Below are 27,782 nucleotides of genomic sequence, written 5' to 3'. Positions count from 1 at the left end.
CTCTCTTGTTCATCTGAAGCTCGGTTGTTATGCCACGGATCCTTAAAGAGCTCGAACCAGAGGTGTGAGTGCTGTAAAGTCTGGTGAGTCTGAGAGTGGACTTTGTACTTCAATCCATAAAATAATCATAGGATCAAATCATAAACTCAAGCTTTAGAGTCCTGCCCTATTCCATTCCGTTCCGTTCCATTCTGATCCATTCTATTCTTCTTTAAGCGCTAAGCTGGAGGGATATTTTCTATAGGGCCTTCTCCTCTGTTCTTCCTCTCCCTGCCTCTCGCCTCTTACACCTTCCCCGCCCAGTCTCTGCTCTCTTTTGGCGACCCCGAGCTTTTTTATGCTATGACATCAAACCACAATGCATTGCACTGTTTGTAGTTTACCTAGAGTCTCCATGGCAATAAAGACCGGCTCTGCCCCTTATTCAAATTAAACCGGAAACCAACGTCATTTTGGGCCAATCTGCGCGCTCTGGAGTGACATAATGGAATTTTTAGGGCTAGAAAGCGAGCGAGGTCTGGCGCTGCGCATAGCAGTCGTGCCATCGGGAAAAGACAATATCAGCAGCGCGCAGGAGAGATCCGTCACAGCCCCGGAGCCACAACAACACAAGAAGCGATCGAGGGTCCTGCTTTCACTCAGAATACAGAGGATATAAAGGAGCGGGGGGTCATTTCAAATAAGGATCAGCTGATTTCCTCATGTTTGGATGCGCCTGGTAAACAGTCGTTAATGCGTAACTCCCCACACTCCCTCAAGTGAGGGTGTAGAATGGAAACGACCCTCTACCCAGGCTCCGATCACACTCCCAGGGTCTCAGGCAACTACTCCCAGAGAACCATGATGAAGAAGGAAATCAACCTGAACCTGGACCAGAACCCCGAGCTCAAATCCAACCCGCTCCGAGACGCAGACGGACTCCTCAACTCACCGGATTTGGGACTCCTGAAGCTCACCTCCCCGGACCTGGAGCGCCTGATCATCCAGTCCAACGGGCTGGTCGCGGCCAGTGCCAACTCCGCGTCCCAGTTCCTCTACCCGAAGTCCGCCAGCGACGAGCAGGAGTTCGCGGAGGGCTTCGTCAAGGCGCTGGAGGACCTGCACAAGCAGAACCAGCTGAGCGAGGCGGGCTGCGTCTCCGTGGACAGGCTGGAGCTGCTCGCCTCCTCCAACGCGGTGGGTGCCGCCGGGCTCCAGACCTCAGACCTCCCCGTGTACACCACGTTGAACGGCTACGCTGCCAGTCCGCTCGGGGCCACCACCATCAACTACTCCACGGACACCATCCCCTTCCCTCCGCCGCCGTCCCATCTGTCCAGCGCGGCGCACCATCACGCGGCGGCTGCGGCGGCTCTGTCGCGACTCCAGTCCGCCGGCGGCGTGAAGGACGAGCCTCAGACGGTGCCGGACATGCAGAGCTTCGGGGACAGCCCGCCGCTGTCTCCCATCGACATGGACAACCAGGAGCGCATCAAGGCGGAGAGGAAGAAGCTGCGGAACAGGATAGCCGCCTCCAAGTGCCGCAAGAGAAAACTGGAGCGGATCTCTCGGCTGGAGGACAAGGTCAAGTCCCTGAAAACGCAGAACACCGAGCTGGCGTCCACAGCCAGTGTCCTCAGGGAGCAAGTGGCCCAGCTGAAGCAGAAGGTGATGAACCATGTCAGCAGCGGGTGCCAGCTTTTACCAAACCAGGTCCAGGCTTACTAGACCTGTGGTGCTCCTTTTTAACCAGCTCTGAATCTCTTCTGAGGATGATGAACATTTGCCTTTTGTAACTTAAAATCCTCTTCAAAGACTCCATGTGAGGTCAATGCCCCCTGCAGACGGGAGGCAGTGCCTGAGAGACCTTTGCATTTTGCATTGTACAGAGAAGAACAGGCCTTGATGGGAGCCGAGCTGCAGGTCACCTGGAACATGTCAGGTGGGCCAGCAGCAGCAGCAGGTATGAGCTGCAGCCTCCTCTCAGACATCATCTGACAGTGTTATGCTGCAAACAGACTTCTTTTGTTGCCCTAATCCTTTTTTTTTTGAGGGGGAAGCCATGTAGCAAAGTGCTATCCAGTGGACTGATGTGCATATATGATGTGTGTGTGTGTGTGTGTGTGTAAGCTGGACAATCTCAACAAAGAGTGCAACCAAACACCAGGGTGTCACCAAGTGCTGTCACCCGCTGTGTAATATAATGCCTTACTTGTTTACAAGCACTTAGCAATGACAAATATATATTTTTTTTATTTACTGAAACATTTCTTATTTTGCATATGGTCTTATCTCCCGTTGTTGTTCATTTATTATTTTTTTGAAGAAAAAAAGGAAAAACACTGCATGTCTTGTCGCTTTTTCGTGTACAGTATCCGTTGTATTTTTATCATTATGGTGGCCGCTGTGTAGTTCTTCAGTCACCAGACTTCCATGAATGTATGTGTACATGTATCCATGTGTAATGGACTTTCAAGTCTTTACCTGACATTTATTAAATTCACTACATTACTACACTTAACGTGTTTTGTTTCTATAACAGGAAGAAGGGACATTTTGAGGGGACAAATGTAACATTTTAAACCTTGCCTACACTGTGGGTGTTGCATTTAAGTGCAGTAGAGAAGCTGAACAAAACCATAGATGGTCAAACTTCTCTAAAAGGCAGAAAACAAGACATTATTGTAGCGTCATGCCCTCTGGTGGGCACAATAAAATCTACTCTGAACCATTTCTCAGACATCACGTGCTTTTCTTATAAAACCCACTGACCTTTGGGAAGAATCGTTGAACCAACACAAAACTCCAGCATTTAAAATTTCTTTATTGATTCCTCATTTATAGCAAATCTGGCATTACAGAATTACAGCACAATTCACACAACTAATACCCGACGGTCAGAAAAAAGTTCTATTTACAGAGGTTACTGATGACAGAGAGAGGAGGAGGAGGAGGAGGAGGAGGAAGAGGACGGGATCGATGCGTAAGTCACCGCCAAGTTTACAGCTGTAGCAAAACATAACAATTAAAGGAACAAAACAAAACAAAAATCAACAGACAAGTCAAAAGTGAACCAATGCAGTAAGAACCGTCACTTTTGGAATAAAATGTTGAGCGTATTCAGTTTACTTCCTAAAACATTTTCCTCTCTTCGAAGCTACTGCCGAGTATGAAAGCACAAGTTTGTCAGTACGAGTCAAACAATGTGTAACCACAAGCGCTCTTTTTGGCTCCGACTGTATTTGTCAAGACCTCTTTGGAGAGAACAAATATTACCACCGCCTTTATACAAACTGTACATACACACACCCACGTACAGGGCAGGACAGTAAACCTTCGGCAGGGTTGTACGCCGCTCGCATTTGGGCGTGGAGAGTCACAACGGCTATTGCTCTGCGAGAAACAGTCGGCTCCTATACCAGCAAGCCTTAAACGTTACATAACTGATATCAAAAGACAAACAGACTTGCTTCCAAAGCCTCGTGGACATGATAAAGAGGCTTTTACACTGGAATGTTGAATTTTCCTCTCGAGGAAGCATGTCAAGCTTTGTACTCACTGTAAACACAAATATACTCCTTCTCATGTCAAAGCTGGAACCGTTTAAGCGATCGAGTACTATTGAACATCTCATTAAGAAGTCAAGTGTAGATAGCGATGCATAATCTAGGCAGAACACTATCTTAAAAATAAATTACGTTATAAATAATACAAAATAAATAAGTTATATTTTGGAATAACTTGAAATGTTTCCACATGCCTCAGCACATCTGTGAACGCATGATTTACTGAAGAGTATTGTACACGAGCAGACAAATCCCTAACCTTCGCATCAGACAGAAAAATTAAACTGATAATTTGACATCAAGCGTGATTTAAAATAAAAAAAACATGTTCCCTCCAAAATAAAGATGAAAACATCATCTATGATTACAGTCTGTAAGAGACTCTCTGGAAGGGGATGGAGGTGGCAGCTCTGTGATGTACCAGCGCTCACACCGAGTCGCATGCCTTTCCAGTGAGTGGTGGATGGATGAAAGTTAATATAATGAGAAGGGGCCGTGGGCTTAACATGAGAAACCCCTAGCCCCCATTTGGTGCTGAAAGTGTCGGACAGATGGGTTTTAAATTCAGCCAGCGACTCACACAAGCATCCAGGCAACCATCACTGGTTCAAAACAAACAACATGCACCTCGCACTAAAGAACAGGTAGGAATCCAATATCCTAAATCATTCAGATTTGTATAATATGTTAATTATATATGTATTTATATTATATATGCATTTCACAATGCACATCTATTCACTTTGAAACATTTATACACTCTTCCCTGTGTGATGAAGGTCCCTTATCCTCTTTGTCTTAAAAATAGTAAGAAAAGTAAAAAAAAAAAAGAACTAGAAATTAATAATCTAGCAGCCCCAGAGGCTATGCAGCTTTTTACATTGGACAAAAACTGGTTTTAAAAAGGTTTTAAAAATCTGAGAAGGGGCCCAGAATGGATCCTATAACAATGCAACATGACTAACAAACTGATGTGCATGACTTTTCTTGCAATCAGCCCTAAAATTAAAAAGTAAACTTTCAAAATGACCCCGTTTGGATGTCAGACTTGGACCATAATTCTCCGTAGAAACTCAACACTGGGAAGGACGAGAGATTTCACATGCTCCAAAAAGCAAACCCAACCAACACAAAATACGTTAAACAGAAACATCAACTCTATTCACGGCAATAAACATATATTCTCAATGGGACTAGAAGTTAAATGTCTGCAAATGATTTTTTTTTTTATCCATTCAGGTTTGAGGCGTTTGGTGCGGAGTGTGACCTGGAGGACAATATCTTTCCCTTCATGACCTTTTAAAGTTAAACCCCATTTCAGACACGTCAATAGGGAATGATGGAGTATCAGCCTTGTGAACGTGTGTGTGTGTGTGTGTGTGTGTGTGTGTGTGTGTGTGTGTGTGTGTGTGTGTGTGTGTGTGTGTGTGTGTGCACAGGATTGTTGAAACCTTTGTTGAACTTTCTTCACCCCTTTGACTAAATTACCACATTTAATGAACAAAAACCTTCAGACAGCAGCTCAGAAAACTCTTTCCCTCTGGAGAAAGTGGACTCATGTGGACGGTGCTCTTCATGTAGTGAGAGGGGTGGAGAATTGAAGCAGCCAGGTTGTGTGACTCTGTATGGCAGTGCTGTGTGTGTGTGTGATTTGTGTGTGAGCTTATAAGAAATAAAGAGAAAGCAAAAGAGAAACTGAAAAATAAGGTGTGTGGTTTTCAGGATAGCAATCAGAGTGTGCGTATGTGTGTGTGTGTGTGTGTGTGCGTGCGTGTGTAGTTGTGTTTAGCAAGCACAATCCTGATGGGACCTCTGGGGCTGCTCGCTGAGCTGCGGCCCCTGTTTAGTTCCGGTGACAGACGGGTCGTTGTTGTCCAGACTCTCTGACATCCTCTCACAGATGATGTCCACCAGCCGCTCGAAGGTCTGCTTCACGTTAATGTTGTCTTTGGCGCTCACTTCAAAGTACTCGAAACCTGCCGGGAGGGGGTGACAGAGGCGGAGGGAGGGAGGGTATGATTACTAATTAACTAAATGTTAAAGAAAACAAAAAATGTGGATCTGCCCCTAATCCAGATCCGCATCAAAACTGTATTGGTTCTTCCCTGACCCACACTGCGTCCTTGCACCAAGGTTCATGCTAATCCTCCAATAGTTTTTGTTCAATCCTACCAACCAATATACAGACTTACAAATGCCAATAAAAACATAAGCTCCTTGGTGTTGGTGGAGATAATTACAAATTTTAATTTCCATAATCTAGCCTGCCGTCTATCCCCATCTTTACAGAACAGCCCTATGAGTCATAATAATACATAATTCACATGGTAGACGTGGTGTCCAGTGTTCTTTGTGAGAAGTAGACTTACCGAGCTGCTCTGACAGCTGCCGGCCCCTCTCTGCAGCCACCACTCGTTCATCGTCCATGTCACACTTGTTCCCCACCAAGAGCACCTGAGCATTGTCCCATGAGTATGTCTTGATCTGAGTCGACCTGTCGGCAGATACAGAACAGGGTGGTCAGCTTTATGGAGCCATTCAATCTCAAACCCACACTTTATTCCTCACAGGTTCCAGTCTTTCACAACTGCATATTGCCAAAATAAAACATTTAAATAAGCATTATTCACATTGATTACTGTAGTATTTTAATAACCAATTAAAGATTGATGGTAGGTTGTTCATTTGCTGCCCTCATACACACGAGACATGCAGACCCAGTTGTCCCTCACCAGTCTTGCACAGCGTTGAAGGATTCCTCGTTGGTGATGTCATACATGAGGATGAAGCCCATGGCTCCCCTGTAATAAGCTGTGGTGATCGTCCTGTAGCGCTCCTGTCCAGCGGTGTCCTGCAAAAATGCACATAAACACCTTTTTTTCATTCAACTGTTGCTTTTTAGCCTACGTGATTTTATTGTAAGTCTGTTTTCCAAGGGAACAAGGATGACATGATTTCTATCATGGACACTCTTCGACTGTCACGTCCAGGTATTATTTAAGAAGCCCTGATAACAACTCAGCAGTGTGCGGTTGTGTTTTGTCATCTTTTTGTGTAAATAATCAACACCTGCAAACAATTAACGGCTGCACATGTTCCACCCGATGATTGTGCAGGTTTACCATTCAGTCAAACTCCCATGAGCATTAGGTATTCCTCTGGTGTCGCATGTTTTAAGCAATTGGTCCCAGGGTCATGCTTTATGGCTCATGTTAAGTACACTTCAAGGGTATTGCCATTACACACAGATGAAGTGATGCTGGACACTGGAGAGGCCAGTTTAACAGCTGGGAATTATTACACATTAGGGCTGCACGATATTGGGAAAATATGCCATATGCGATAATGTTGTTGAATATTGCGATGACGATATGATATGCGATAAATAAACAAATGCTTATACGGTCTTAAAGTCTTTCTGCTTTGGTTTCATAGCTAACATAGACTCACACAGTAAGTGGTCTATGTAGACACTGAGAAAAAAATGAAATGCATTATTTCTATTCCAACAACATGGTTTTATAAAAAAAATTCCACCTGAAAAAATTCCTCCGCAGCCCGAGGGAGAAGGTGTACAGCCCGGCCGCAGCGCCACCAAGTCCGGGGAAGACATGCAGGGAGCCATGCACAGCTCCACTAAGTCCCCTTACAGTGTTCATTTTGGTTCTTTTCATACATGTTTGGACCGTGAAAAGTTATTATTTTAACAGTTTTTACCGGCTCTGTCAGTAATTTTCTGCTCCTCTCTGCATCTCTATAATTTGCGCTGTGCACTGTGCCAACCGCATCAAGCCAAACCGAGCGCGCCCTGTTTTTGGCTTTTTTTCTTTTTACGCAGTCTGAGTTTACATGTGTCTGTGTGAGAGGGAGACAGTGACAGAGAGAGGAAAGAGCGAGAACGAGATCGCAGCGGAGTCTGTGTGTGTGTGTGTGTGTGTGTGTGTGTGTGTGTGTGTGTGTGTGTGTGTGCTGTTACTTGAATATCTGTAATTTATTATCTAGGGCAGCAGGGCACCATCCGATTGGCCAAATATATTGACATGCATTTTACAGACTAAAAGATTATTTGAGTAAGATTAAAAGTTACTAAAATCCTGTTTAGTTGCAAACTCATATTGTATCAGGAATGTTTGTGAAATCTGCCTCTGAATTTCAATACATTGTTCATGTACAGAAACGATTTCAATCTTGTTAAAAACTACAACTACAAAAACACAGCAAAAACAAAGTGAAAGAAATTGAAATGTAGAGCAGACTGGATTTTCTTATTTCCCTATTCAGCTTTCAGACACACCTACAACACAACAGTATTTCTAATTGCACTGTGTTGCGAAGGAAAATCTAAATATCAGATAAGACTTAAGAAAGCCGATTGTGAAGAAACACTGACTGGGGCATCTGTAGTAAATATTTAACAAAACAAAAATTATTAATAACAATAAGTCAAGTGTATGGCCATAGGCCACACACCAACACAGAACACCTAGTGATAGCTTACTTGGTTAATGGAGCCTGACTCTAGACTGTACAGTTCTGAACTGTTAAATACAAAACAGTGATACAACAAAAGGCAAAGCATGGGGAGTTTTGATTTCTTTTACAAATCAGAGAACATAGTTTTCCCTAAATATTTTCTGCATTGCTGGTCACCCTGCTCAACCTGCCCTGGGAACCACCAGACCAATCTGTACCTGACGACCTCAACACATCTGTAAATGTGTAACGCATGTGTCCACTTCCTCACCCAGATCTGCAGCTTTATCCTCTTGTCGTTCCTGTAGATGGTCTTGACCTTGAAGTCGATGCCCACTGTGCTCACGAAGGCTGGTGTGAATGAATCATCTGCGTAGCGGAAAAGGAAGGACGTCTTTCCAACGCTGCTGTTGCCAATGATGAGGATTTTAAACATGTAATCAAAGTTCTGGTCTGAGGACTCCTTCTGTCCATATGTGGCATTTGCAGACGCCATCTATGCAGGGATGGAGATCAAACAGTGACCAGTTACAAACAAGATTAAAGAACCTGCATGTTCATATTTACAGAGGCTGGACCAAATAATAACACCTTACAATACAACCCGATACAATACCACCGACACAAAATTAAAAAGTTGAATCCAATACTGTGGCAGTGTCTGTAAAAACTCAACATTATATAATGGTGAAAATGACTGTTACTGTTCAGCTTTAGGATATGTGACTTGTTATGACAGTTTTTGGATGGAAACGGTTGATGGATGGTGAAAGAGATTAAGAATTCACAGTGTCACCACATTCGAAAGAGATGAAAGAAGGAAAGTACTGACAGAGCGAAAAGAACGATCAAACCACTAATATCACATAGAAACATCCTCCAGCCTGTTTTCACTGACACAGCAGATTTACACATCCTCTGCCTGAGCTACACGGTGACGTGAACACCTCTGAACTCCACAGATCTTGAACATCTGTGAACTGAATTACAAGTGTTTGAGTCAACATCGTTGCAGGAAATATTGGCTTCAAGTCAAACGGTGACAGACGAAAGAAAAGTCTGAGGAAAACACATTACATAACCCTGCAAGGCGTTTGGATTGAAGAACAAGTGTGAATATTTTACATTCCTTTTAAAAAGACAGAAAGCAGCTATCGAGATAACATGGCAGCTGTCAAATATCAAATTTACTTAATGGATTTATTGTTATGTACAGTTTTAGGTTGGTTCCCTAACTTTTAAACTTATAAGTGGCATGAAATACATCAGAGGTCATGAACAGGAAATAACACGTCTAAATTGGTAAAAGGAGGGTAAACCACCCTCGTGTTTACCCTTTTGCCGGCGACGTGTTTAAATACCGTCACTATCTGCTGCTGCCTGAGGTCGGGCCACACAACATATGCTTCCCACACAGCCTGGTGTTCTTTATCAGGGAATAAAACGATGGGACCGTTTCGCTGAGAGGCTGTGTCAACACGAGCAGCCAATACCACCTCACAGCCTCAAGTGTTTCTGCTCCATGTCAATAATACTGGTCGGACAGGGAAGGAAACACCTCCGCCCCGATGCGAGATAAGAGGACGGAAGCGCCGGGGCTTAGCTGGCTAAGCGTCGGCTAAACGGACTATCCCTTCCCGTCCAAGGAGGGCAGGGAGCCTCCGTGGAGCTACGGGCTAGCCGGGGCTCTCGTGAAATGACCATATGGTTTGTCAGAATTTACCTCGTAGGCCACCGTGGCGCCCTGAACGCAACACGATCCCACTTTAAATGGCCTCAACCTGCATTGTACATCCACAGCGGCTGGTGAACAGCCTGCTTCGTGTTAGCGGCAGATAAACAACTAGAAGCCATGGTGCCGTGTTATCCAGCCCCGCTCCCCTCGAATAAACACCGGGCGATGGGTTGAACAGACGGAAGCGACACAAATACAAACAATGCAGCTTTAACCCTTAAAGATGCGCGTTATTAAGCTAGCATCGCTGCCTTTGATGCTAGCGCGGCGCACCGTTACCAGTGTTTAAAAAGCAGCTAGCTACGCATCGCAGCTATGTCAAATGAAGGTTACTCTTCCTTATTTACGGCTAAATTCTCAGTCCAGACACAAGAACTCCGGAGCGATAAATTACGGACATGTCCTCTGCTGCTACTGCTGCAGCGAACTCAGCCCCACAGAGAGAAATAAGCGCAGTTCTTTACCCTGAAATGTGGTTTAGCTCCGGTCCTCCTTCCTTCTGCGGCTGATCTCAGCTCTGCACCTGCACCAGCTCCTGAGTGACAGCCCCGGAGCGTGAGGATGAGGGACAGGCCCGCCGACCAATCACAGAGGAGGGGCCGCTCATTGGCCCCACACAGCCCCCCGACCCCGCCCACTCTGTAAAATGTTCACAGGTTCAAATTCTGTATTATTGATAATAATAAATAATCAGGCACCCAATAATAATAATAATAAAAATAATAATAATAATAAAATACTACTACTTCTAATACTACTAATAATAAAAATAAAATACTACTACTAATAATAATAATCAGTTACTGCTTACTTTGTTCAGCCGGGCCACGAACTGGGATTTCGATACATATGGAGAAAAATACATAAATGACCATTAAGCAGTTATAACATAAAATAGAAAATGGTTTGTTCTTTCAAATTTTTATAATTGTGTAACTTTTATTGTTATATATCAATTCATTTGTCATCTCTATCAGACATTTTGTTGTATACAAATACTTTGAAACACTTTTCCATTATGTTACATTATGTGTTGTAAATACTGTAATTTTGTTGATGGGTTAAGGACAGTGGATGTTGCACCCTGTTAAGCTCTATGAGACAAATTGGGATTTGGGAATATGGGAATAAAATTTGATTGATTGATTGATATATTCAAACACTGCTCCTCTCTTCCTTGTCATTAAATGTAATACTCTTATACTTCACTTATAAATAGTACTATTTTATTATTCTTTGTTATTGTAACTTTAGAGCGAGATTCTCAAATAATAATTTCCGTCAGGATTAATAAAGTTCTGTCCTATCAGGGTGTTGCCACATATGCAGGGGTTTAACATACTGTTGTAAAAAAATCACTTTAAAACATGCAAATGTCAGTGACTATGTATGAAGGTGATAAAACAATGTGAAGCATTTGTTTGGAGATGTTAAAAACGTATTACGTTCATGTAAAACAGCTACACTGAGAATGATATAGAGGTGTCTTAATCAATATGGAGTAAAAATATGTAGAATGGCCCCTTTTGAGCCTCCATATCACCAGTTTGTCATAATCTATAAAAAGTATATTTATATAGAGAATAAATGTACTTAAATGTATTATATATCACTAATATAATATATAATATACTTTATATTCCTAATTATCTTCTGCTATCTCTTCATGAAGTTCACACAATGTTCACACAAGTGAATTATTCAAATCCCAAGACTTGGGTACCATATTTGGTACCTTTGGAAATTAGAATTTTAAATAAAGTTCAGTGCATTTGAACATGATTGGCTGCATAGTATCACATTTTAATGGCCGACCCATCAGCAGGTAGCTGCTTGTAAAGAGATTGAAATAGTTTATAATAAACATGCTCACTTCTACTGACTTAATACTCGAGATAAGTTCATTTTTAACTGGTATAAAAACAGATATTGTTGCTTCATATCAGATGTCGTGCTATTTCAGAGGTAAAATACTGTATCTGCTTTATGATCATTCTACAGTGCAATTTTTGGGTAATATTTTTTATAGTTTCCTTATAAAAACAGAGAAGAAGACAGCAAAGAGTGAAAACCTTTTCCTTTATTGGCAAGGCATACAGTTCTAGTTGGAGAGAGGGCTAACCCACTCGCAGTTAAACAGCAGAGTTTGGATTGTCAAAGCTGCAGTCTTGGTTCACAACCCATATTCATAACATCTCTGGGAAAAGAAATACTGATCAAGGATGACTGTTGAGGCTGTCTGACTAAATTATCTTCACTATGAATCAAAGAAGTCTTGGATCGGCACATTGACTGTACGATCCTTTATGAATACATGATCTGAGTAGATCAGTGGAAACAGAGAACGACGAGGAAAAGATGTCTTCCGAGGTGTTTCAGAAAACCAAGACGGAAATCTGTCACTCAACTATTTTTAAAACAAGAAAAACATGAAAGAGATCATTTTTGCTTATGTATAATGTTACTCGCAAAGATAGAGAAATTAAACGAGGAGGAAAAAGCTGAGTAATAGTTGAAATCTGTCCTGTTTGACTTTCCTCACGCGTCGAGCTACACATGAGCACTAAACCTCAGACTAAAAAAAAGTCTACTGCCCCATTGTTTCTGACAGATAATAAAGAAATAATAAATAAACTGTACATGAAGCACTGTGAGGAAAATGTACAAAATCAAATAATTAGTGACACACAGAGAGACAGACTGAACCTTTGCATGTTGTGCTGGTTACGCTTCTGTTAAATAGTCCTTAATGTTGAAGGCATCCTTGAGTTTCTACAGAAGGGATTGCACGTGTTTTATACTCCAGCATGTCAGTGAACACATCTACGACCAAAATCCAAAATAAGGCGTCTAAAGAAAAAAAAAAAAAAGTTCATCTCATTCATACATTAAAACATGAGTTATTTCTGTTTCACGATAATAAAATAAAATAAAGTTTCTCCACAGGCTAAGTTTTGTGTATATACTCCTCACGTTCTTTGAATCCTGCAGCCGACGTCATTCATTTCCACAGAAAACCATGTTTTTGTACAGTCAGTTATAAAAAGAGCAAAAAACAACTTCAGTCCCTCCAACATCCAAACTATAAGAGCTGTAGTGGTCCAGCCCGTGCTATTCCACTCGATCACCAAGCCTTTTGCCGACAGAAAAAACAGTGAAACAGTCACATTATACATGTTCAACTGTACTGGAAGTGCAGAACTGTAAAAGTACCATACAAAGTGCTTTGGTTTTTTTAGTAAATACATTTAAAAAAATGAAACTCAGTCATTCACACACACACAAACCCACATCACTGTTTAAGACAACATCAGTTTCAGCTACTGTTTGAACAGGAGCTTTAAAAAAAAGGACCAGAGACAGTCGGGTCAGATTGGCACACAGGGTGCTACAATCAACCAACTTTATCAGTCACTGATGGAAAGTAGCCAGTGGCAAAATGGAAATTACAGTACGGGTTGTATCATGCTTGCTTGGCACTTGTTTTGTCATTGACTATGTCCTTGTGAAGAGTGAAATATTGATCAATGAGAGGGAAAAAAAGATTAGAAAAAAAAAGGTTCTGGCACAGGAAACTGTCTCTTGGTAACCTCCTGGGTTTTTTTACAGTTACAGTGATGCGAGCATCATTCTTTGCAACACTCACACATCTAATACACTGCCCTTATCAGTCTGGTACGTTATGCAAGTCACCAAAATCTGCATTTCAGTAGCTGTGTTTGACAAATTGTGTAGTAACAATAATGGATTTGAATGGATAGTGTTCTTTGTATGAAGTTTGTGCTGGTTTGCTTTACAGTCAATGACAAACTGTTCCTCAGTCAACAGCCTCAGAAGTGTTAATGTTTTCGGCTCAAGCCCTTTAAAACCATAGTGAGGGCCGGCAATGAAAAAAACTGTAAAGTGCTACACTTGAAGGCAAATTGATAAAATGGGAGACAAATAAAAAGAAAGCAAACAAACATTACCGACTTAAAATTTAAATAAAAACATTAAAAAGCACAACAAAACTGAAACATGACTGATATTTTGGGTAGACCTACAGTTAAATACATTTTGAATGTATTATCCATGTAAGTCTATGCAAAACCACGCAAATTATTCGCCTCCAAAAGCCAGTTCAGTTCCATTTGTTGACACTGGGAGGCGCCATATGCACAGTCAACATTGCTTCAGATGTTATCCCGTGACTGTGATTCCGACCCTGACTCGGTTTAGTTGCTGTCAATATCAGAGTTTAGGATTATAAAAAAATGGAAATAATAAACCTGAAACAACTGAAAATCTCAAAATAATATGTACTGCAAGCCCAGTCGTCATAACCATATGCATGTTCTACAACGACCTCCTGCTAAACATAACTAAATGGGCTTTTAGCTTATAGGAGTGTGTACAACAATAACGATAGCCACTCAAAATGTCTGCTACATCTAAAGTGTACGGCATAAAACCATGGAGGCTCCTTTCTGACGTTACTTTGCTCAGGCTGCTTTGGAGTGACATGTACTTAACCTTCCTTTACTGCCTTTCATGGTGTATGGACCTAAATAACAGAACAAACCAACAGAAAACCAAAAGGCAGGTAAAACAGCATTGTCCCCATGAATTGCAAGTTTGGCAAGAGTCTTACAAGACATTGTTTGCGTGTTTTCACGGTCATTCATCACTTCTTCACAAGTACTCCAAAAGAGGAAGACAGGTCTGATGTTGGCAGTAGAAGACCTTAGGTTGGCTGGTAGAAAGAGAAGTTTTCTTTTATTAAACTTCTCAGATTTCTGTAAGTCTGACTGAAGGACACAGAACGCAAAGGACCTGTCAGAAACTTGGCTTCCTGTCCTCTCTGAGTCTATCTGTCTCTCTCCAGTGCAAGTGACTGCTGTGTAGAACTGCAGACTTTCTCTCAGCACCTCCCACACCTGCGTGCACCTCCGTACTCCACACCCCCCAGAGGCTGTCGCCCTTTGTCCACGGAAACCAGAGGTGGTGGTGTTTGCTCGGAGTGGGAGAAGGGGGAGTGACAGAGGATGAGGCACCGAAATCAAGAAAAACAAACAAAAAAGGCCCAAAGAAAAACAAATGGGCTGTGCTATGTGCCGAGTCTGACGGGTGGTACCCCAGTGATGTCTTCCTGCTCTGTTTCTCTTTCTTCTGCCATATCTTTATCAGATTCTAAAGAAAACGTCCTGTCTGAATCAGTGGTGAGCATTTTGGGGAACCGGCGAGTCTTGGCATCAAATCTGCTGCCAGATCCAGTTCTGGAAAGTGGAGATGCCCTCCTGCGATCGCAGCTCTCCTCCTCCTCAGGTGGACTCTCTGTGTCGGACTCTCCTTCTTCTTCCAAGGTCAACTCAAATTGGAACTTATCGATGGCGGCGGAACTAAGTGCTGAAGCTTCTCCAGTGAGGGTCTCCTCCTCCTCCTCCTGGGCCTCGGTTTCGGGTGAAGGGCTGTGGGGGATCATGCTCTGGTACCACTCTCTGTTATCCTCTAGAGTGTCCAGGATCTCCTGAGCATCTGGGTGGACGAGGTCAGCCCACGTCTCCCATAATGGATGAACTATGTAGTCAATGAAACCCACCTGGAGAAAAAAGGGAAAAGTGGTATATACTGTAGGTAATAGGGAATTATCCTCATCCTCAATAGGTGCTATGAATTAAATACTTTGGTTTGTCTACTGTACCTGGTTCTTCTCTATGGAGGCATTGTGTTTGTCACACATGGGGCTGACCTCCATGCCCTTGTCCCTCTCCCTGTCCCCCTGGGTGAAGAACTCCACCATGATGCGGTCCGTCCACTGTCGGTACAACTCAAGAGGCTTGGTGGGGTTACTCAGGTCTGCACAGTGCACCATGTTCTGAAGAACCTGCGGTGACAAATGAACATTGTTTGACTATCAGATAAAGAAGCACTTTTACAGAAGATTATTCCTATATACTGATTTTGTTTGTTTTTGTATGAATAGAAACATGGTTCTGACCTGTATGCGGTCTGAATAATTGTCCAGGAGCAGGACTCCGAGACTGGTGACTTTCTTTGTCTCCACCATAGTTTTCAGGTCTGCTAGTAGGTTCATGTGTTTAGACATATCTGTTGCCAGCACCTGCGGATATAACAGACAAATTGAATAATTAGAAATCTCAGTTTAAAGGTGAAAAATGTAGGAAGAGTGCCTTGTCTACCAAAGTTGTCTCACCATGTCAATGACCATTTTGCGCAATGACTGTCTCTGTTTTTTGCTGAGGTTCTGGAAGATGTCACAGTTTTCCTCCTGCGCAAGCTTGAAGCCGACGGCCAGATGGTGATTCTCCAGCACCGACGAGTCGTTGTACATCAGGGCCAGCTCCGAGTCTGAAGGCAAAAAATGCAAAAAACAAAGTTTACAGACAGCACTGTAAGCCACCCGAAAGGTTTAACAAATCATATTCCACACAGACACGTATTTATAGACACCTCATCCACGTCGTTAAATACTCTTGACACCCACACATAATCCCTGTAAAGCTACGCAAACTCACTGGTGTTGATGAGAAACTGATTAGAAACTCCAGGGTGATCCACGTCGTGGATGGCACTGGCAAACAGGGCGGCGAGGATCTCCAGATCAGTAAAGACAGCCTTGGACAACACACAAGAGAAGGGAGGGACCGTCAGTATATGTGTGTGTGTGTGTGTGTCTCTGTCTCTGTCTCTGTGTGTGTGTGTGTGTGTGTGTGTGTGTGTGTGTGTGTGTGTGTGTGTGTGTGTGTGTGTGTGTCTCTCTCTCTCTCTGTCTATCTCTGTCTGTGTGTCTTTTGGACGAACAAGAGTGAGTGTCTACCTCCAGGGCAGGTGTGGACAGCAGGACGTGTGTGGACTGGACCACGTCAGCAGCGTGGATGCTGTTGTGGTACGCCACATCCGCGTGATAGTGATCTTCCAAAGTCATCATGAAAGTAATGAAAGTGTCGGCAGGAATCTTGAAGGACTTCAGCAGTTCGCGTTCCTACGGAAGCAGGAGAGAAAGAACACATCGCACTCTGGGTCAGTCGCGGTAGAGATTAATAATTCATTAACATTTGTTAAGTCAATGCCTCATTCATTCATTCATTTACTCTTGTTCATTCATTTACTGTACCGAGTGTATGTGGTCATGTGGTAAGAGGACACTCAAAGAAGAGTACATTATGTTAACGTGTGTTACCTGGAAGATGGTGTACATGCTGACCGTCAGCGCTCGATTCCCTGAATACTCAGAGACCCTAAATATGTCGATGCCCCATCTGTTTACGTCCTCCATCTCCTGCGGGTGAACGATATAGATCATTACAAAGGAGAACATGTAGAACCAGTTGCAGTGAAATGATAAATGAAGCATTGAAATGGTCGTACCTTGGTGAGGAGTGCCTCCTGGCTGGTGTTGACCCCAAAGCGTGGGATGGTAGAGGGGGCGAGGCTGTGGGTGGCCTTCTTCACGCCGCTGATCTGGGACATAGGCCGCTTCTTCTTGTCCTTCTCCTTGGTGGGGGGGGACATGATGTCCATGCCATGTTGCTTCTCTGTCAGATGGCAACAGGTAAAATAGTATTATAGATCAAAGCTGTATTAGATATTTCTGTGCAGCTTTTGTATTGTATAAAATAAAGGGTTTTTTACCAAGGAAGGTGCTCGAGATGAACTCAGACACCTGGTTCCCTGACCGGCTGGTTTCTGACAGCTGGGTGAGCTCTCGGTTCAGCATCCTCTTGAACTGGAGACGCAAACATGCACATAAAGCATCCATGAGTTTGAGCAAGCAAAATATGCACCAAAAGTGAAAGTGATGTTCTGTAAAATGAATGAAGCTCTTATTATTAAAAAAAACAACCCACAAACTCTTGACTCGCCAGTGCTTAAAGGCAGCAAATGTCACTTTAAATTTGTTTAGAATAAACCTTACTAGAAACTTGAAGAGGTTTTTGTCTGTTCCAGCAAATGTATTAAAGTGCCTAACTATCTGAGGAACTCATTCAAACACAGAGAACCATTAGCTCTGAAGAGGGAAACACATCCACAGCCTAATCTACCCAGAATTGTTGAATCAACAAGATCTCTGGAGCTCACAAATGTGTTGCATACATTGCAGAGTCTAATGATTGGACACAGAAAAAAACGCATGGCTGACTTCACTCACAAGCAGGCTGCACATAAACCATCCACACATCTACATGGAAGAGAGTCACAGAGGATCTCAACCACTAGTTGGTTCACACTCATTCACAAAACGAGCAACGTGTGAGCCTGGGGCTGCCCCGGTGCCCTCCCCTCATCCCTCACCTCCCCTTACCTGAAAGAACATCCACGACACAGAGATTAAACAACTCACTTCTGGCATTTCAGCGCAAAATCAAGCATGGGAGCAAAAATAGAACTGAGTCAGCTGAGCTTTCTGGTCATTCCTGTGACACTGCCTGTTTCGACAGAGGATCAGACTGCAACTGAGACTCTGAGCAAAATCCAGTGCAAGCGAGCAGAGCAGTGAGAGCTGAACAGATGCAAAAAAAGAACAGTTCAGCAGTCCAGAGATGAACAAAAGAGTGGACGCACAGCTGTGGGAACGCCGAGGGATGCGAGGATGCAGAGGCTGAGAAGCCACACTCCCTCGCTCCCCTTCACTCTCTCTCATTCACTCAGTTACTGGCTGCCTGTGTGTGTGTAAACAGAGGGAGAACGAGGTACTCTAATCCCCGCCTCCTTCCAAAAAAAAAAAAGCCTAAGAATAGCAGCCAATCGGGCGCTCGCTGCAGCAGAGGCTGGGAGAGGCGGTTGTCCCTCATTGGCCAGGGGATGCACAGAGTGGGCGGGGCTGGCAGCGTCAGAGGAGGAGGTTGCGTGAACACCATGTGCACCAAGTTTGAAGAAGATATGAAGGAAAAGCTTTGAATGGATGGGGGCTGGGGGGGGGGTGATTTCATTCATGTAGCCAAAAATAAACACAGAACTCCCCTATCTATTACTTAGAATAAAACTGGGTAAGAATTTACTGTAAAAAAGGAAACATCTATTTAATTAAACTATGACAGTTGAAGTTTGGCTGCTATGGTCTCATCTGAAGCAGCAGCTGCAGTTGGGGGGAGACCAGGGAACGAATTGTGAGATATTTATAGATATTCCTCTAATTTGGAGCTAAAATTGAACTTTTGTTATATGCTGCCTCTGATGCTAAGAGGTTTAACTTTTTACATGTGATGTACATCATCGTATTGTTATATTACTTTTAATTTGATATGTATTCTTCAGAATGCAGTTTTACCTCGATGAATTCGGGTTCATCTAGAGTTTGAATGTGACGGCACCTTAAAAATGGCACAAGATGCACCTGACTACAAAAAAAAAACACCTTCAGGGGGTGAATAACAGTGCAGATTTGAGGCAGTCTAATGAAACCTCTGCAGGTAACCTCGCTGTATTAAATGTTAACCTGCACAGTGTTGCGGTGTGTTCTCTGACAGGTGTGTATGATCTGTGGTCGACCCACGTGTCAGGGTTGTGTATCATGATGAAGCACCTTGTTTGAAGCCATCTCGCTGACAGAGTGTCGCGTTTTCAGCGTCTCCAGCTGTTCCAGACACCAGTCCAGCTCATCCAGAGTCTCTATGGCCAGCTGCTGGTGAGGCTCCTCTGCACCACAGAAACACAGGGAGGCATTATGGGATGGATTCAGCTAGTAGTGTGCATTCATATACTGTTCAAATTTCTAAAAGATGTTTAAACTAGGACTTAAATTACTTAATTTACTACACCTTCCTCATTTCATGAGAGCAATATGTTAATATTGTGTGTGTTTCTGACCAATGCTGATTATAGGATATTGATCAGTATATATTTTAATCCCAGTACCAACCTGCAAGGCTGGTCTTGCACATGGATGGTGGGTTGTTGCCTGAGGATCGCGTCCTGTAGACAGAGACCATCCAGTCAGCAAGTGAAGAGACAAACTGTATATCCAGCATGATTATATTTGTCAGCCAAGGACATTTGCTAATAACTTACTTGCTTGCTGGGCGATCTTGCTGGTCTGTTATAATGGCAAAGTTACCTCGGACTGTCCTCAGGCTGGCGAGGACCTACAGGACAGGAACAAGAGACTGAATGTACGAGTTCATCAAATGTGGAGCACCGAGCATCATATATCTGTCATATAACAAAAGGTGTCACCTCAGTGATTAACTTAAATACTTCTTCACACATCTTCACTTAATTGATCTGGCGCTACATCAAGTGCTTGTCAATAGGATTTGCTGACAGACACCTTGAAACCAGATACTGTTGCTTTCGTCCACTGCGCTGCTCAGAGGCATTCCCCTGTCCCTGTCTGATGTTTTGGTGACATCACTGACACTCCCCCATGTCACGTCTGTCACTCCAGTTGCAGCCAAACACTGACTCAGCGCAGAGAGGGAGATCACAAGAGTATCCAGTGTGCGACCCCGTGTGTGCGAGTCCTTTCAGCCAGCATGCAAATTTAAACAGCGTGATCAAGCAGATTCGCTGCTTATTCGACTGTGTAAAGTGAGCAAAAGTGTGACGCATGTCCCACGCAAGAGCCGGGCAACAGCAGCAGGATGCCTGGTCCTGTCGCAGGGCCAACACAACACTATGGGCTTTTCCGGTGCAGTAGAATAGCCTGGTCTCGAACCATCTGGAGTTTTTATAAGACCTGCTTTCGTTAACGAACAAGTGGACATAAATTTATTTTTATATGGCCACCTGGCAATTCTTTTTTTTCAGATTGGAATATAGCTTCCAAATGCTGAATGGGAAAATATCAGAGGACTCACCTGTGCAAATGGTGTAACGATCATGTCTTCTGTGTGCCTGAAATGGAAAACAGAACACACAGGAGGAAAAGGCGTCAGACAAAGACACGTTTCTCTGAGTAGATGACCAATCTACAAGCTCCTTAATTTCTATATTTCATCTGTGTTAGATAAAAAACAAGACATACTTAACTTCGTCATGACAAAATAAAGAGAAAGGAGGAATGACATCTACAACAATGGGTTTTTTATCAAACCAGTTATCTGTGCAACCAGGCAGCTAGAGGACAGTTTTCTACAGTTTTCACATTTATTTGTCAGATATCATCGTTTATCACTCCCTTCATCCTTATTCTATTAAAAACATAGCTGTTAAAAAAAACAAAAGTGAAGTGCACTGCTTGGTCATGAAATGGACTGGGTGGGGTATTAAGGTTTGTGATACAGGTATGAATACTCACAAAAAAAGAAAAAAACACAGGGTGTGTTATTATACTAAGTTGGTTTTAAGCGTTACATGCAAAAACAAACCAAACAGAACTGGGTGTTTTACAGGTGTCTAACAGGGGTCACGGGTGAGGTGCTTAATATTTAGTCATGTCAGAAGGGTGGGGGGAAATGGCCACAGAACCATCTACAGGGAATGCAGGAGGGGGCTTCAGGGGGACACAGTCAGTGTTTTTATCTAGTTTCTTTAGTTTTGTCATGTTCTTCTCACCGAGATGACAACCAGTTGACCTCCCAGTGCTTCAAGCTTTCCTCCCTTCAAACACAGATAGGTAAGAGTCGATGAGGACACCTGTGACTGCTTACGTTACAAACGTAATGGTGTTTAGAGAATATGAATTTGAGGAGGCGGTTGATTGAGACAGAACTATCGACCAAAAAGTTGCCTCCTTCTTTCCAACGTTTTGCAGTCGCAGTGGAGCAGATTTAACATGCAAGCATTGTGTGATGGAGAAACAGAAGTAATTGTTGCTCTTTCTGAAACTCTGGATCTGACTACAAACATATCACACACATGCATGAGGCACGTTTTAATACTGGATGCCAAATGCTAGATGGAAAGATTTCATTTGTCACCATAGGCCATGTTTTAAATGAGGTCTATGAGCTTGTAACACTGAAATACTGAGACAAGAAAAGCATCAAGGTTGACAATCGTCATCAATCCCTTTATCAAATAAAAATGCACATGTACGGAATAGTTTTGAAAACATCAGTGAACAAACACATCCACTGTATCATGTACTCGTGTAACAGCTGAGTAGGAAAACTGACTTACATGTCACTGGCAGTGGAGGAGTTTCTGGAGGGACCTTTGGGTGAAAGGTCAAAATCGGAGTCGGAGCGGTAGAGGAAGGATTCCCTCCGCTGGCTGTGGGGAAAGTTGGCCTGTATAACCATACCAGAGCCAGGGCTGGCCTGGGGGTCCAGGGGGCTACGACCCACCGATAATCCATTTTCCACATCAAAACTGTGGAGAAAGAGAACGAGAGAGAGGGAGGAAATTCATTCAGGGTCGACGACAAAGTTTATCAGACAGCAACGTCAATAGTGTTATTAGAAATACACAGTTTTAGCTGTTATTGTGGTTTCCTCTTGATTAAATGAGTTGTCAGTAATTACTCTAGAGAATATGTGTAATAAATGGATCAATGTTCACGGATCCATAAAGTTCAGATTTCAATTAACGATGGAAATGTGACTCTATAGACTGTCCAATGAACTACATAGCTGACAAGAAACCCCAGACTCTCCTCCACTTATAGGAGACTATGGCTGCTCCAGTAACAATTAAACAGAGAAAAGGAATATAACAAACAATACTCCACATCTAAAAATAACACAAGCTCTCATCAGTGGGTAACAGCATTCAGCCATTTTTATCTTTTGAACAGGAAGTGGTGTAATTTGTAAGGAAGGATAACCATTACAAAGCAGTAAAGACCACAATAAGAGCTAAAAATTACAAATTTAAGCGAGCAGCAGAAAGGATATGACTGTGTGAAATATGTGGGAAGGCACTTATCAAAGCTGATCTGATGTATCCCACAAAATTGACTAAAATCAGCACTGCATTCAAATGTGTCAGACAATAGGTGATAAGAGAAGGAAACAGCTAAATGAGTCTGAAACCACAATGAAAGGGTGTTGAAAGTCTGAGACAGCGAATGGTTTCTAATTCTGATGGCTTGATGTGGGCCTCTGTGCTGTGGCTGCACGATCATTAGAATTACTACCTGAAGTGAACTGACGCATTATCATGGACTACATGATGTGCACTTCATTAGAGGTGAAAGTTTTGTGTGTGTGTGTGTGTGTGTGTGTGTGTGTGTGTGTGTGTGTGTGTGTGTGTGTGTGTGTGTGTGTGTGTGTGTGTGTGTGTGTGTGTGTGTGTGTGTGTGTGTGTGTGTGTGTGTGTGTGTGGTGGACTGGGGACTGAACAGCACGTGTAAAATTAGCATCAGCGTATTGACGTGCGGGTCATGTGAGTGTGAGAGTCTAAAAATAGCCGGGCGCTCAGGTGAGAGGGGGTTCCTCCTGATCAAACACGATCCGACGATGGAGAAAAACACCAAATAAAGGCAGAGAGAGAGAGTTAGCGGGAAAGAGGCTCCTCTTCACAGTCTCGGCACGTGTCTTCCTTGATCTACATCTCTATTTTCCCACACTGACGTGAGAGCCCGGAGACACTCTGTCAGCCTCTAGCCGCGTTAGGCAACACCCCTGCTTTTCTAAACAGTCTGAGGTATTCCAGAGGAGAAATCCACGCCTTGGCAAAACAACCGTGAGCAGAATGTGGAGGATTTTGGATGGGCAGATGCTAACACACACACACATACACACATAAAATATTGTTTAAATAAATACAGCACGGGGAACGCTATTCCAAAATAGAAAGCTCTGAAACCCAGGGCAGTAGTGACAGCTGGAGACGTAGATGATAAGAGTGGGAAATAATAAAACATTATTACACAAGTCCATCACAAAGTACTAGACGACACAGCTCTAAATACACTGTGCAGCCATGTAAGGTTGTACTGTATATTACACTGTAGTCTAAACACAACACAACAGAATTAACCTCCATCAGTGCAACGTTTTGTGTTGATCTCTGAAATAGTGGTGGATTGATCAATAGCTGCAATCCTTGAAATCAGTCCACTGACAGCATTAGCTATACATACATGCATAGCACGAATGATTTCAGTGAAAAATACAGCTCTCTACGAGGCTTTAACACAAGGAGTGTACCAGCTTCAGCATGAAAAAAACCCATTCATTCCTCCTTCGTGCTAGGGATGCTGCATGAGGGCAAGACATTGGTGTGTTACAGGCTGTTACATAACCACCAGCCAAACAGAAGTCCCCATCCCTCCTTTCATGTGACTGATTCAGATATACTGACTGCACTATACATAGCCAAGGAGAGGAGTCAGAGGGAAGGGGAGTGGAGACTGTGGGGTGAGTGGGAGCACGTCCGAGGTAAAACAGGGCAAAGAGAGACAGAGCGTAAACAAAATTTCAGGAAGCGAGGAGGAAGAGTACAGCATGTTCTGAGACACATACACGAGGGGGGTTTTGGGGTCCTAACTGCAAACTGTGTGACTGTGTGCTTTCAGTTTGTAGTGTGCACACCTACAAATGTGTATTTCTACATAGTAAAATGGAGAAGGTGCGTGTGTAAATGCATCACAGTAGTGCAACGTGCAACAATACACACCTGTGACGCGTGCATTTTGATCATTGCACACACATGATCCCTGCCCAGTTACTACAAGGACACACGCAGCTCGGAGCCCTCGCCCACTCCTCACACTTTCTATCCCTCTGTCGACCCTAATGATGCTGCACCTCTGGCTGTTCCTGCGTGCTCTGACCATAAACTCGTTTCTATTTTGGTCTCGGCACAACGCTTCTGTCTCTGTGCAGCTAATTTTAGCTTCCCCGTGCACGGGGGGGAATAGACCGAAAGAGGCAGCGATGCAGCTAAAAATAGACTTTCAGGTAGAACACAGAGCAGCCCTCCCTCCCCTGCCTTCTCCCTCTGCATCACAGAGCAGCAGATTCTTCCCCCCATTCATGAATATTTATGGAGACATTTCTATTTGAAGGCGACGCTGAGCTATAATTAGACCACAGATCAAAATATCGCCCACGTCTTTCCCTTGCTGCTATTTCACTTCCAGTTTTCTCCACGCTTTCTCTCTCTCTCTCTCTCTCGCTCAGCTGGGTTCAGTGCAGGGTAGCGAACATTGAGTCCTGACTTACTCATGACATTGGACTAATTATCTTTTACTTGCACACACTCAGGCACGATGATATTGTATTTTTGGATCAATATATCTGCCTCACATGATTCTCACTGGCACAATCGCAGTGCTCTCCCTTTGGGTTTATATGAATCAGACTCTAATGGATAATAAACACGGTAGCATGAAACCTAGGAGTAGTTGTTGCCAAGGTAACAACTGATGGGGATCCAAATAAGCACTACATTGAAACAATGATTCACAAGAACAAATAGTGAAAATGTCTGTGTCAGAGAGTTTTGTTGTTATTGGTGTAATGCATTGTGTGTATATTCCAGTATATAAATGTGTTATATAATATTTATTCTATATTGTGTACCCACTGCATCTAGTCACAAGAGTGTTGAGAATAAAGTGATTGGATAAGATAAACTTTGAATATGGGTTTGCTTTCTTATATGTGACATGACTTATATTTTACTATTAACTTAATACATTTTAGATGCAAACTAAATAGCAGTGGCCGTATATTTTCAATGCAGGGGAATAATGACATGCTTCCAATGCTTTTTTAACACCTCCATTGAGCACAAGCTTTAAGCACACAATTTACAGAACATATGCTAAATGTGTCAACTGAGGCATTTTGTGATTCTGAGAGGTCAAAGGTCAGCGTTCAGGCTCAGCGTGCATGTCGCCCGGACAGGAAACTCCCACAGTAGCTCTGTGGCTGTTTGGACGGTCAATCTTCAAAAAACGCCTCCATTGTCTTTGTGTCTTTCACATGGGAGCCACTCACACCCACCCACCTCTTCTCTCCTTTCCTAACACCCTCCCTCTCTCCCTCCCTCGCGCTTTCTCTCAGCCTCAGCCAAAAATCACACAAACAAAAAAGAACAAAACAGAATTTGTTTTTTAAAAATAACCCTGTTGAGTGGGAGGGTGTTGTTTGACAATACACCAGATACACTTGTTGATGGCTGATGTGTGTGAGTAGTTGCTGTCTGTTGAACTGAATTAAACCTGTTCATTCAACCTGAGGAGAGGGACCCTCTACTGGGCTTCAGGGGGATTGCAAGAGCTGAGCATCCTGGATATCCCACTATGGACAATGGAAGTATGTAAGTTGCAGAGATAACACAGTTAGCAGAGTTAGAAAAATAAGTCACCAACAATTGTGATAGTCGACCACACACTAAAGTTTTTACTAAAGAACGATTTGCTTCAAATTTCATAAATGTATTTGTCTTATAGTAAAGTGAACATGTTTTGTTTCTTTTATCCAGAGTTCACTATCATACACATTTTTTTAAAATTATTCTTTATCTCTATTTCTTATTATTGCTGTTTTCTATTTCAAGCAGCTGTTTCTGGAAATTACCCTTTTCTTTCTAATATTTTTCTGATAAATCAATAATCTTCTGTCCAAATATCATAGAAAAGTTAAAAACTAAAATAAAACTTGCAAAAACCAAAGTGATGTATTGAAATTATTATTTTATAGAATGAAAACTATTCAAACACTTCGCCCATCCCTCCATACCAGTAGATAATGAGTGAATTTTCATTTTTTGGTGAACTATCCCTTTAAGGTAAAAAACTTTGTGATCAGTGAGACGGATTAAAAGATGCAGAAAAGCTGAACAAAGATGTGATAAAACAAACAAGCAGAAACAAAGGCCATCTCTTTAGTATTGGATGTGGTTAAGTGCATCCATCCCAGTTTGACCTCTGAATTCACACACTGGGGTTCATTCAAATCCACCTCATGCGCACGGACAGAGGCACATACACACACACATGCGTGCACACACTGTATACACACACACACACACACACACACACACACACACACACACACACACACACACACACACACACACACACACACACACACACACACACACACCTAATGACTTTCTCTTCTCTAAAGACTAACATTCCTGGGCATCATAAAAACTTTTTTCCAAAAAAAAAAATAACAAAATAAAATAAAAGCATAAAGACAGAGGTGTGTTACGGCATGTGTTATTTAAGTGGCTAGCTATTAAGAAGCGTGATTGATGGTAACCTGTCAGTGGCCACGATACTCGACACCCTGCCTGCGTCACCGCCTGTCACGGCGACGTCAATACCATCTGGGGAGCATTAAAATACAGGAGCTACGGGGCAGCACGAGAGCGAGCGAGCGAGGCAGCGAGAGAGGAGATAGGCCTGTAAACCAGGGCAAGCTGTCATCTGAACCTTCATTCATCATTCCCCAGCCTTTACTGGGACACAACCAGAGGTAGAATTGGTTACACCGGAGCCGACTGGCAGGACCGGTTCAGCCATTTATTCAGGAGATATGCAGAACATTTATTACATGTAACACAGATGTCAGGTCGTGACGCCTGAGAGTATTGTGTTCCCTCTGATAATGAGTCTATAGAGACAAGCAAAAGAAGATCTGCGAGGCACAAGTGTAAAACTCAAACTTATTTTTCCTGCTGTGGTTGAACCTTTTATAATCTAGGCTGCATCCTCACATGACTCATGAAAGATGCTCTGGAGCGAACAGGGATTAGCTTTGACCTGATGAGACCACAGAGGTCACACCAGCAGCTCAGAGTGCACGACCTGCAGCTCAGCACACACAACAAAAAGAACAATGAATGGACTACAGAGGTCTGGTCAAGAGATTTAAAAGTATACACTCGGGAGAATTTTCACTGCGACATTTTCAGTCTCAGTTACTTCTCATCCCGACAGTCACGACAGTGTGTGTTCTGCAATGAAAGTTGTCTGGTTGTGTTTTGCTGCGGCCCCTCACACACAGAGAGAGAACCACCCTGTTTGTCTGTGTTGTCCTTCCTCTCCCTTCCTGTGACATCAAACTATTTGGTCGTGTGGCAAACTTGACGGTGATGGTGTGTTTTACTGATTAGCTGTAATCTTTGTTTAACTGTGCATTCATGTGCTACTCAGAAGGTCCAATTTTCTGAATCATTAGGATGTC

At 43.0% G+C, this 27,782-nt stretch overlaps 3 protein-coding genes across 7 annotated transcripts in view; 1 reads left to right on the top strand and 2 right to left on the bottom strand.

Moving 5' to 3' along the window:
- Nucleotides 1-492: 492 nt before the first annotated feature.
- On the top strand, nt 493-2,495 carry LOC118117913 (transcription factor JunD). Its single transcript, XM_035170569.2, has one exon. The coding sequence runs from the start codon at nt 772-774 to the stop codon at nt 1,705-1,707; it is 936 nt and encodes a 311-aa protein (XP_035026460.1). The 5' UTR covers nt 493-771; the 3' UTR covers nt 1,708-2,495.
- A 288-nt stretch (nt 2,496-2,783) lies between these two features.
- Nucleotides 2,784-10,327, bottom strand: rab3aa (RAB3A, member RAS oncogene family, a). The gene is made up of 5 exons (XM_035170570.2): nt 10,218-10,327; nt 8,290-8,514; nt 6,278-6,396; nt 5,915-6,039; nt 2,784-5,521 (listed from the first exon to the last, which is right to left on the bottom strand). The coding sequence occupies exons 2-5, from the start codon at nt 8,512-8,514 to the stop codon at nt 5,331-5,333; spliced, it is 660 nt and encodes a 219-aa protein (XP_035026461.1). The 5' UTR covers nt 10,218-10,327; the 3' UTR covers nt 2,784-5,330.
- Nucleotides 10,328-11,813: 1,486 nt separating this feature from the next.
- Nucleotides 11,814-27,782, bottom strand: part of pde4ca (phosphodiesterase 4C, cAMP-specific a) — a 45,991-nt gene continuing 30,022 nt past the window's right edge. For 4 of the 5 annotated variants that reach the window (XM_035170613.2, XM_035170620.2, XM_035170612.2 and 1 more), the window contains exons 2-16: nt 21,814-22,005; nt 21,247-21,291; nt 20,550-20,586; nt 19,762-19,835; nt 19,613-19,665; nt 19,277-19,389; nt 17,386-17,479; nt 17,122-17,288; nt 16,934-17,032; nt 16,571-16,735; nt 16,269-16,368; nt 15,947-16,101; nt 15,731-15,853; nt 15,434-15,616; nt 11,814-15,331 (exon numbers count right to left, since the gene is read on the bottom strand). In XM_035170613.2, the coding sequence (XP_035026504.1) occupies nt 14,840-15,331; nt 15,434-15,616; nt 15,731-15,853; nt 15,947-16,101; nt 16,269-16,368; nt 16,571-16,735; nt 16,934-17,032; nt 17,122-17,288; nt 17,386-17,479; nt 19,277-19,389; nt 19,613-19,665; nt 19,762-19,835; nt 20,550-20,586; nt 21,247-21,291; nt 21,814-22,005 (2,092 nt within the window). In that variant the 3' untranslated portion in view covers nt 11,814-14,839. The remainder of the gene's footprint in view (nt 15,332-15,433; nt 15,617-15,730; nt 15,854-15,946; nt 16,102-16,268; nt 16,369-16,570; nt 16,736-16,933; nt 17,033-17,121; nt 17,289-17,385; nt 17,480-19,276; nt 19,390-19,612; nt 19,666-19,761; nt 19,836-20,549; nt 20,587-21,246; nt 21,292-21,813; nt 22,006-27,782) is intronic. The other variant, XM_035170614.2, reaches the window with a different exon arrangement.

The sequence above is a fragment of the Hippoglossus stenolepis genome, chromosome 11, assembly GCF_022539355.2.
Source record: "Hippoglossus stenolepis isolate QCI-W04-F060 chromosome 11, HSTE1.2, whole genome shotgun sequence".
NCBI classification, from domain to species: Eukaryota; Metazoa; Chordata; class Actinopteri; order Pleuronectiformes; family Pleuronectidae; genus Hippoglossus; species Hippoglossus stenolepis.
This window is presented reverse-complemented; position numbering and strand designations above follow the sequence as displayed.

Excerpts from the sequence above, each read along its gene's own strand:
- rab3aa (XM_035170570.2), bottom strand. The coding sequence starts at position 8,514 with ATGGCGTCTGCAAATGCCACATATGGACAGAAGGAGTCCTCAGACCAG. Across the intron at positions 6,397-8,289 it reads GGATAAAGCTGCAGATCTGG|GACACCGCTGGACAGGAGCG; the intron begins GTGAGGAAGTGG and ends GCATTTTTGCAG. Across the intron at positions 5,522-5,914 it reads GCAGCTGTCAGAGCAGCTCG|GTTTCGAGTACTTTGAAGTG; the intron begins GTAAGTCTACTT and ends CCCTCCCGGCAG.
- LOC118117913 (XM_035170569.2), top strand. The coding sequence starts at position 772 with ATGGAAACGACCCTCTACCCAGGCTCCGATCACACTCCCAGGGTCTCA.